Here is an 11,228-nt window from a genome sequence, read left to right as displayed (position 1 = left end):
GAGAGAGAGAGAGAGAGAGAGAGAGAGAGAGAGAGAGAGAGAGAGTGAAGTAGAGAGAGTATGTTAGAGTTCGAGAGTTGGCTAGTTTAAGAAATAGAGACTATGTTAGAGGGAGAGAGTTGGCCAATTCAAGAGAAATAGAGAAGGTTAGAGAGACTAAGGGAGTGTGAAAGAGAGAGATAGAGAGTTAGAGAAAGGTAAAGAGAGTAGGTTAGAGAGAGAGAGAGAGAGAGAGAGAGAGAGAGAGAGAGAGAGAGAGTTGGCTAGTTCGAGAGATATAGAGTTAGAGAGAGTAAGAGAGATTAAGCGAGTGAAGAAGAGAGAGAGAGAGAGCTAGAAAGAGAGAGCAAGTTAGAGAGAGACAGTGAGTGCTAGAGTTAGAGAGAGAGAGTTGGCTAGTTCGAGAGAAAGAGAGATAATTAGAGAGAGTAAGAGAGAGAGAGAGAGAGAGAGAGAGAGAGAGAGAGAGAGAGAGAGAGAGAGTTAAAAAGAGAGAATGGGTGAGAGTGAGGTAGAGAGATAGTTAGAGAGGGTAAGATATAGATAGATTTAGAGAGAGTAAGATAAAGAGAGAGTTACAGAGTTAGAGAGAGAGAGTTAAAGAGAGAGCGAGGTAGAGAAAGAGTTACATATAGTTAAAGAGAGAGAAAGAGTGAGTTAGAGAAAGATAAAGAGAGTGAGTTAGAGAGAGGAAAAGTTAGCGTGTGTGTGTGTATATATATATATATATATATATATATAGAGAGAGAGAGAGAGAGAGAGAGAGAGAGAGAGAGAGAGAGAGAGAGAGAGAGAGTTGGCCAGTTCGAGAGAAATAAAGAGAGCAAAGGAGCTTGAGAGTTATAGAGAGTTTAAAAGAGAGACTTAGTGAGTTATAGGAAGGTAGAGAGAGAGAGAGAGAGAGAGAGAGAGAGAGAGAGAGTTTGCCAATTCAAGAGAAACAAAGAAAATAAGAGAAATTGAGAGAGTTAAAGAGAGATAGAGAGTTAGAAAGAGAGAATTAGATAGAGAGAGTGTCTTAGAGAGAAAGTTTGTTGAGGGAGTCAGAGAGACTAATAGAGAAAGTTAGAGAGATTGAGAGAGTTAGAGAGAGAGAGAGAGAGAGAGAGAGAGAGAGGGGCAACCAGCTCGTTGAAGGCGAGTCTGGGCCACTTCTAATGTCCTATGAGAAGGAGAGAGAGAGAGAGAGAGAGAGAGATGACAGATTCTAAAGGCTTCGATTTTGTCATATCGGGCTACAAGTACACTGAATAAATTCTCTAGGATTGGTATAGCTTCCGACCGTGGAAAATATAAATATGACACGAGTGCCCACACCACATGTGGGTTCACATCGTAACCAGTTATTGTTTACAGCCCAATTCCGGTTGAGCACTTGAAGTTCTTTTTTTTTTTTTGGGAGACATAACATCGTGAAGTTGCCTTCTGCGTAACCCCGTTCCGCTACTTGTATGCCACGAGGTCTGCCAACGCGAAAAATGGTCCAAAAATCTTTTCTGTGGAAATTAGTTAATATTTATCTTAAAAAACAGCCTGTTTAACCCATTTTACAATTTCTTCGCAGACAACACGATGCTGAAGAGGAACATACGCCTTCGGCGTGAGTATCTCTACCGCAAGAGCTTGGAAGGTAAAGAGCGCGCCCTCTACGAGAAGAAGCGCAAGATCCGACAGGCCCTCGAAGGTACAAAAGAAGCTCGGAGCTTCTTGTAGCTCAACTATGGTTTCGTCTCTGTGTTTTTTTGGGTCCTACAGCTCACCTAGGTTTTTTTTTCTGTGTCAGAGGGGAAGCCCATCCCCACAGAGCTCCGCAATGAAGAGGCTGCCTTGAGAAACGAGGTAGACCTTGAAGACGAGCAAACTGCTGGTACGTTAAGCTCTATAAACCCTAAAATTATTGCAGTAACTGATTCGTAGCTCACAAAACTTTAAACCTATATGTTGCCTGCCAACTGCAGTAGACCCAAAACCTGGCTGAGCCCTATAAGCCCTAAACCCTGCTCGCGTTTTGTGATACTCACCTCAATAAACTCTCAACCCACCATTTCAGTAGTTGGTTCATTTTTACCTTTTTAAACTTGAATCTCATGTTCTCTGGGATTTGGATCTTCAATTCAGATTCTCTATTCGTAAAGTGTATTGGCATGCCAATGTGCATGATGGATGTTTTGTGATTGACTCATAGATCCTCTAGATGTCAATATAACTCTAGCACAGAGAGAGAGAGAGAGAGAGAGTCACATGCACCACCATGTGACACACTGGCTCATCATCATCATCAGTGCCATACTTGTACTGAGTACAATATTAGTACCTTTTTTAGAATTATTTGTTGTACATCGTGACCCCATTGTGAGCCCTAGGCCAAGGACATGTCAGGCACGAGCTACGTAACTCTTTCCAAGCCTTAGGAGTGTGTCACCTAACCCACTTGGAGAACAATTAGTTTATGTAGGTTACCCTAGCATAGCAAGCATATAGAAGCATGTAGAAGTTGTTTAGCAAAAAGAGAGTCAAGGCTCTAGGACAGCCCTATGGCCAGCCCTACGAGCCTTGCTTGTGGGCCACCATGGGCACACCAAAATGGACATACAAGTGTCCTATGCCTAGTTGGCAGCCTTACAATGGCTCAGGCAGCTAGTCGGCAGCATCAAGTACAGTCGGCCATCATGCAGGACACGTGTGAAACGATGATGAAAAAATGACATTTAATGCTAAATATCAGCAGCTGTGAGCATATAATAACTGGCCGACATTAGTCTAGATGAACCGACCAGCATCTCAACCAAGCACTCATTGTGCTATAGTCCAAGGCATTCCGAAGCTATCTTCAGCATTTAGCCTTCATTCTTGCATCTCCCTTAGTAGATTTGGGCGTGCATAGGGCTTTCCGAATTGGCTTCACACTTGATTTCAATCTGTTTGTTGATTCAGTCGAGGTTTGGTCTACATTGTCCTTTCGTTTGGTAATCCTTGGCCAACCATCTTCATAAAGTTTCTTGTATTGTAAAGAAGTTCTCTAAGCAAGCTTGTTTGTAGGATGGGACCCTTAAGTGGATAGATTGGGATCCAATCAAGTGTTGTCTCTACCTACACTCTCTCTCTCTCTCTCTCTCTTTGGAGCTCTATCTCCAACGAATAAAGATTAAAGTGGATTGCTTCATGTTTATTAACCTAAAGGTTTAAAGAAGGTCTTGTTGTGTGTTAGATCATACCGGTTGCATGCTATATTTGAAAAGATGCAGGGTTGAAGGGAGCTTGAGCTCTTGCAAGCACACACTCTTACAAACCCTAGAAGAGAACACACAAGATGAAAGTTCTACAAAAGAGATAAAGTGACTAACACACATACTAGAATATATACAAGCGGTCCATAATGTGAATACGCTAAGTGGAGTGGGTAGGTATGGACTAGTCGGTGTAGTCCAGATGTAGAATATTTGGCGAAGATATGTCGCTGTCTCTCTTTGATTCAGAAGAGCCTTCTTCTTACGACGAAGCACATGAGAATGAGCATTGGTTGCAAGCTATGCAAGCTGAAATTTCTTCTATCATGGCTGAATGCTGTAGATGCTGCGTTTTATTGAAGGGGGGATGAATTGCTCAAGCGTTGATGCTCCTAGATGCTGATGAGAAAAACGCTGAAGGCTGATGTGCTGAATTCCGCAATCGCTTTTGCTTCTTGTGCTGAAGGCTCCAAGCGTTGAGTGCCTCAAGGCTAAATGAGATATGAATGATGCAAAGCTCAACTATTTATATGATCTCTAGATGCTGGTCGGTTGGCTGAAGGGCTGGCCGATTGCATCTGTCTTGGCAAAATATATATAAATGATGTAAAAATGTCTAATAAATGCCATAAATTATGGGAATAATACTGGATAAATTCTGATGAATGCTAGATGGTATCTGAAGGCTTCTGCCATGGTCTAAATGGAGTGGATGAATGCTATGCATTATGCGGAGTGCTTTCTAATGCAAACCCTAAGGCTTCTACTGACTCTACATGCATGAATGCATCTCTTCAAGTGGGTTAAGAGACTTGGACTGACTGACTGACTGTCTAAGGCAGAGAATGACCTACGTAGCTCGTGTTTGACTTATCCTGGACTGAGGATTACAATGGGGTCACAACGTACAACAAATATCATCCTAAAAGGTACTAATAATGTACAATGTTGCACTGATGATGATGAGCCATCTTGTCACCATGCACTACAGTGCACAGTGCATGTGACATTTCCTCCTGCTTAGCTTGGCGGCAGGTTCATGGCTTCCAAGTAGTCCGCCAACAACTGGGGGTACTCTTGAAAGAACTCCTTGTCTAGCCAAATGGCTTCGTGGATACCTCGATCTCGGAACTTTGTATAGAACTGACGTATACGTCGATCGGAACCATGCTTCCAACGCTGAAGAAGGATCTACTCAGGCTCGATGACTTCTGCTTTGTCTACCATGTCTGACTGCTGAAACATCAAACACTTTTGGTCCAATATATGGTTTTAGCCAAGAAACATGGAAAACATCATGCATCGTCCAACTGTTAGGCAACTTTAACTTCATGGAGACATCACTTATTTTTTTAACTATCGAGAAAGGTCCAAAACTATGGAATGAAAGCTTGGGACAATGTTTGACCACTTGTTTCAATCTCTGTTTCATGATGCGCATATAGACCCAATCCCCTTCCTTGAAGTAGACATGTCGTCTATACTTATTTGCCTGTCTGCTATAAGCTTCCTGGTGCTTTGGTTAAACGGTCTTTAACTGACTCAATGATTTCAGAAAATACGGAGTTCGTCCGACACTGGATGAATGAGTATCGTTCAAGATGGCTTGAACCAATGGAAGATAATGTTCCCATTTGGACTGCTGGTCATGACAATATGACTTGAGAACATCAAAGGCCAATTGGTTATAGATTTCTGTCTTGCCGTCTGTCTGTGGATGGAATGCACTAGACAACTGTAACTTAGTTCCAAAGTTTTCGAATAATGCCCTCCAGAAATGCGAGGTAAACTTGGAATCTCTGTTTAATGTAATGGTGCTAGGCAAACCACAAATTGGGTACCAATGTTTGAGAAAAAGACGGGCTACGTCCTCAGCTGTGGCCATATGCTTGCATGAGAGGAGCATGCCGAACTTACTGAAGTGATCCACAATAGTGAAACACTGAGTGTTACGGGATCCGGTGGATGCTGGTAGAGGCCCTACAAAGTCCATAGAGATGTCGATGAAAGGTCCGTTGGGGATAGGCAAAGGTTGAAGTAACCCAGCCTTCTTTGTATGTGGAACCTTAACTTTCAGACAAATCTTATAGGCTTGAACATGTGAATATACATCACGTCTCATTTTTGGCCAATAAAAAGACCGTTCTAATTTCTCAAGGGTATTGTTGATACCTCTATGTTCTCCAACTAAGGAGTCATGGGCATCATGGAGAAGAGCTAATCGCTTTTCCCGAATGACACAGAGGCGGTTCTTGAAGACCAACCAACTGTTCTGTAGTGAATAATGGCCATGCTCAGAAGTGAGGTCCAAATTGTCCTGCTGGAGAACTGCACTTATGGCTACATTGCTTGCATCGGTAATGACCTCAAACGGTTCATCCCAAGAAGCTAACTTTAAAACAGGCGCTTCTGAGACAGCTTTCTAGAGTGCACGGAATGCATCAAGCGCCTTGGTTGTGATTGAGACTTTTTGTTTACGAGTCTTCACCCCCTTGAGTAAGTCGGTGAGAGGTGTTGCAAGGTTGGAAAACTGATGAACATGGGTGCTGTAGGCTTGACAAAGACCTACGAAAGAACGGATCTCTCGGGCGGTCTGAGGGATGTCCCAATCTAAGATCTCTTGAACCTTTGAGGGGTCTAATCGAATCCCATCGGAACTGATGATATAGCCCAAGTATTGAACCTCTTTAACGCCGAAGATAGACTTTTTGGTGTTTATGCAGAGCCCATTATCTTGCAAAAGTTGCAAGACTTTATCCACATCTTTCTCATGCTGCTCCGTAGTGGCTGAGAATACAAGTATGTGATCAAGAAAGATGAAGACACACTTACCAATGAGGACTGCGAAAATCCTGGACATCATTTTATTGAAGGTTGCGGGTGCATTTGTAAGCCCAAAAGGCATGACTATGAAGTTGTAGTGACCACGCTGTGTTCGGAAAGTTGTTTTTGGATTGTTAACTTCAAAAATGCGGACCTGACGGTACCCACTCTTGAGGGCGATCTTAGTGAAAAATTTTGCACTGTCTAAACGCTCCAAAATGTACTCAATCCCTGGCATAGGAAACTTATTCTTAATGGTGAGTTTATTCAATGCTTTGTAGTCTATATAAAGGCGTGCAGACTTGTCCTTATTTTGCACAAATAGGATGGGTGCAGTAAATGGTGAGGAAGAAGGCCGAACGAATCCGGCTCAGAGGAGCTCAGATAAGCGTCTTTCCAGCTCGCTCTCTAAAGCCTTGGAAAGATGATAGGGGAACCTGCTAGGAGGTTCTGATCCAGGGACCAAATCGATATGATGGTCCTCAGGACATGATGGAGGGAGACTGGGTGGAAGATCGTCCCTAAGCATAATGTCCTGATGTCTGGACAGGAGGTCTGCTAACTGTGGGATTGAAGATGAGATAGGGGCTACCGATGAGGTAGAGGCTGTTTGAGCACAAACATAAAGTAGTGCTCCTTCCGCTCCCTTGCGGATAGCTCGTCGGGCCTGGAGATGCGAAATCAATGGGATGCCAAGAATGCTTTTATCCCCACGAATCATGACGGGCTCAGGAAAACCTTTACAAATAGTAAAAGTGTCCTGTCCCCAATCGGGAATAGGCTCATATTGACGAAACCACTGGATTCCTAAGATCATGTCACACCCCAAAAGAGGCGAGACAATGAAATCTCGTTGGAATGAGGCTTTCTAAAATTGAAAGGCAAATTGCTGTGCCTTTTGAGATATGTGGATGCAAAGACCAGGTGTGAACCCGTCCACATCCAAATGATATGGTACTAATGTGCAGCTTATCTTGTTAGCCAACTGGGGAGAGATGGCGTCTTCGAAATTGCCCATGTCAAACAGGACTACAAACTGCCGGCCCTTGGCAGAGCCATAAGCTCGGATGAGGCTTTTCTGTGTAGCATCGCTCTCACCCTCCCGCTTAGCATCAAATACCACGAATGGCATAGGATGCATAGGAGGTAAAAGCTGAACCACATTTGTGGTAGTAGGTGGGGCTGGAGGAGCTGGAGATACTGTGGCAACTGCGGCAGAAGGTGCTTTGGAGGCTTGCTCCACTTGCCATTTGTGGCAATCCTTCTTACCATGCCCTATGATATGACAGAAGAAGCATTTGTTTTCTGACTGGTATTTCCTTTGCTCCTTTGGAGGAAGATAACCTCTAGTGATGCCTGCTTTAGCCTTTTCCTCAGGGGTTTTCTTAGGCTTGGATTCTTTATCCTTTTTACTCCCTGAACTAGAGCTATTACTGCTGTCCTTCTTAGCATCTTTAGAAGATGCATTACCTTTCCTTGGCTGCGCAGTAGATGGCTGCTGTTGGGGTTTGGTATTGGACTGTGATGACTGCTTGGGCTTGCCTCCGTTAATCTTCATTTCTTCATTTTGAGCAAGAGCCAAAGCCCGGTCATATGTACTGGGTTCAAAGTTGCGAACTGTGAACCGGATGTTGGGATCTAATCCATGAATGAATTGATCCATCTTGGCCCGCTCAGATAGTCCTAACTGTTGTGCTAAAGTGATAACCTTTCCGAAAAACTTAAGCGCTGGAGACGCGTTCTGTGTGAGTCCATAGAACTCATCTGCCAGGCCAGTCATATACTGGGGCGGGAGGAATCTGGTCTTAAGGTCATGAACAAATGTATCCCAGCTAAAAGTTGTGACACCTGTGGTCTGGTCTGTATGAAGACTAGACCAATGTTGCCACCAAGTGACTGTCTCACCCGTAAGGTGGGGAGCCGCTATGTGCACTTTGTCCTGAGGATCTGTAATCCTAGCTAATGGAAAATGAGCAGTAAATTGATGAATAAACTGATTAACTGCTAAATGATCACACTTACCATCATACTTACTAAAATTCAGTTGACTTCGAATGACGGTAGTCGATGTCGCGGGTTGGTGGCCGGTGGCACCTGAGGCTAGGGAAACTGAAGAGAGGTGTTGGTATCTAAGATGCATGGCCTCCCTTTCTCTTTGGTGCTCGAGTAACATACGTTCTTGATCGAGCTCTCGTTGGTGCTTCCGAGCGGCGAGTTTGTTGGGTTTTATGCTGTGTATGTACCCAGGGGAGTGCTAGTGATTATCAGTAGGTTACTGGGGCACTTTTTACTTCAGTTAGTGGAGGTTTTTTCCCCAGTTTTAGCTTAGTTTCACTTATAATGATTTATAAATGATTTGGTCCACCTGGCACACTTTATGGCCGGACCATGTGAACACACCTTTTAGGTCACATCTTTATGTGGCTATTGTACTTCATTTTTATCAACACTCAATACATGAGCAGTTGTGTTCCTCTCTCTGACTCTCACGCCTCTTGCTGAAGTGCCTTCTAAACCCTAACCCTAACAGCTCAAACCCTACATTTGGTATCAGAGCAGGTTAGCCTAGCTGTCCGTACAGGCCATAGCCATCAGTTCGCCTGTTTTCAGTTCAGCTGCAGCCACTCAGTCAGTCGTCATCAACTGCCTGTACAGTTAGTTGCCTTCAGCTGCAGCCATGAACAGGCAGTCGCCTTCAGCCGTACACTCCCTACAGGCGCCTGTCCTGTTCCGTACTCTGCTCCGTACATTGGTTGACCAGCCTGCTCAGTTCGTCGCCTAGCCATTCGCCATCAGCTGCACGCCCAGGTACAGTACCTGCAGGTGACCTGTTTTGTTCCGTACCCTGCAGCTGCTCCGTACACAGTCGCTTGTACAAACCAGTTCGCCACAAGCAGTCCGTGCAGGTTCGCCACCAGCTGCCCGTACAGGAGCGCCACCAACTGTCTGTACAGGCTCCTGTTGTGCTCTGTACAGCAAACAGCAGGCGACCAGCACCTGCCTGCGTGTACCTGCAGCTCTGTACAGCCGCCGTACAGTTGACCAGTACTCTGTTCTGGACAGTCTACTCCGTACAGTCGACCAGCTAATGTTCCGTACCTGCAAAGTCACATTTTGGTAAGCCTTACATCATACATGTTTTGAAATTTAGGCATTTTCTTTGTGAAAATTTTCTGGCAGATACAGGGAGGTTTTCTTGCAAAGAAATCTCTACAGGTCTTTTGCAAGGTTTTGGGTGCAGTAATTTTGGGCATTTTTGGGCATTTTGGCACTGTGTGAGCCATTTTCATTGCTCTACTCAGTCAGTGGTGCATTTTGTTGCACATTCAGAGGATTGAGAGTGCAGGCATATTTGGGTAAGCTGTATTGAGTGGAGTACAGTTGCTTTCAGGGTTGTTGCTTTTGGGTTTTTTGATACACAGGTACAAGATTGTGCATTGGCATAATGGCAAATCAACAGCAGAGTGATGTGTTTACGTACTTGTCTAAGGAAGACAAGTTGGATGGCTTGAGTGGAGTTTTATGCTGAGAAACGCGCTCGTGGCAAAAGGTCTTTGGGATTTTGTTAGTGGTGATGAACCACGTCCAGGTCCATTGGCTCCAGAGACTCCTCCCCAAGGGGGTGCTCGTGGAAGAGGACAAGCACAGGCACCAGGTCAGCCACTGCCTGTTCAAAGAACAAATGCTCAGAAGACATGGGATGCCAGAGATGCACAAGCCTTATCACTTATTGCATTGTCAGTACAGAGGTCTATCATACCTCATATTTGTTCAGTTGGCTCTTCAAGGAATGCATGGGTGACTTTGGAGCAAATGTATGTTGCTCGTAATGAGGCACGGATCTCATTTTTGAAAAGAGATCTGGAAAATCAGAAGATGCATGAAGGAGATGATATGTCTAGCCACTTGAACAAGCTGCAGGATTTGAGAGAGCAACTCATCAATGTGGATGAGATTATTCCTGAGACACAGCTTGTGTCCACCATCTTAAACTCTTTGCCAAGATCCTACTTGGCTTTTCATACCTCTTTGAACCTTAGCATGAGGAATGCTGTTGAGCCCCTTAAGTATCAGGAACTTGTTGCTCTCTTGTTAGAGGAAGAGCAAATCAGGAAGAATATGAACATGAACGCAAGTGCTGAACAAGCATTTACGACAGGTCAAAAAGGGAAAGGCAAATCTCAGCCAAAGAGTTCAAATCAGAATTCAGGTGATGGTGGTTCATCTCAGGACACCAAGAAAGGTGATGGACAGCCCAAGAAGAAGGGCAAATGCCATTATTGTAAGAAGCTAGGTCACTACATCACAGAGTGTAGGAAGAGGATTGCCAAAGAGAAGGCAAAGGAATCTGGGATGTCTGTAAATGATGCCTCTAAAGCTCCTCCGGAGACTGCTTCTTTTGTTGAAGACAGGGATTACTGTTTCTACACATGCAGTCATGATGCCTCTTGGTCTTCACAGGAACTCAGTGTGACTGAGCATGCATGTACTTGGTATTTTGATAGTGGTGCTTCAAAGCATATCACATCTCGCAGGGATTTGTTTTGTAATGTATGCCCTGTCCCTGTTGGCAAAACTGTTCAGTGTGCCAATAATGCTTCATATCCGGTTCGTGGCATTGGGGAGATTCAGCTCACAACCATTGATGACTCTATTCTTCGCCTTACAGATGCCTTATATGTACTAGGGATAAAGAAGAATCAGTTGTCCATTTCTTCTTTAGCACAGTGTGGTATGCAAGTCAACTTTGATGATGACAAATGCATGGTCAGAGACAAAACTAATGCTTTGACCTTGATGCTTACTGGTACATTATGTCATGGACTTTATCAGTTGGATGCATTTCAGCCAGTGGATCAGTTTGCATTCACTCTTACTCCAGCTATGGTTGATGCGGAGTTATGGCATGCTCGCATGGGGCATGTAAATTTTGGTAGTCTTATGCTTATTCAGCGACATAACATGTTCACAGACCTACCTCTTATGGAGAAGCCTCCAGATCACATATGTGAAGGATGTATTTTGGGAAAAATGCATCGGTTTTCCTTCCCACGTGATCAGGCTCTACGAGCAACTGCAAAGTTGCAGCTTATACACAGTGATCTTTGTGGTCCCATGCAGACGAAGTCATTAGGAGGTTGCTTCTATTTTGCTACATTTATTGATGACTTTTCTTGT

At 44.2% G+C, this 11,228-nt stretch overlaps 1 protein-coding gene across 3 annotated transcripts in view; it reads left to right on the top strand.

The window, feature by feature from the left end:
* The first annotated feature begins 1,382 nt into the window (after positions 1-1,382).
* Positions 1,383-11,228, top strand: part of IMP4 (Ribosomal RNA processing Brix domain protein) — a 65,162-nt gene continuing 55,316 nt past the window's right edge. For 2 of the 3 annotated variants that reach the window (XM_086786379.1, XM_086786377.1), the window contains exons 1-3: positions 1,383-1,461; positions 1,565-1,684; positions 1,784-1,867. In XM_086786379.1, coding sequence (XP_086642505.1) covers positions 1,452-1,461; positions 1,565-1,684; positions 1,784-1,867 — 214 coding nt within the window. In that variant the 5' untranslated portion in view covers positions 1,383-1,451. The other variant, XM_086786378.1, reaches the window with a different exon arrangement.

Source organism: Cibotium barometz, chromosome 49 (genome assembly GCF_041138505.1).
Source record: "Cibotium barometz isolate CiBa-2024 chromosome 49, ASM4113850v1, whole genome shotgun sequence".
In the NCBI taxonomy this organism is placed as follows: Eukaryota; Viridiplantae; Streptophyta; class Polypodiopsida; order Cyatheales; family Cibotiaceae; genus Cibotium; species Cibotium barometz.
The sequence above is the reverse complement of the archived record's forward strand: the minus strand, read 5'-3'. Positions and strand labels throughout refer to the sequence as shown.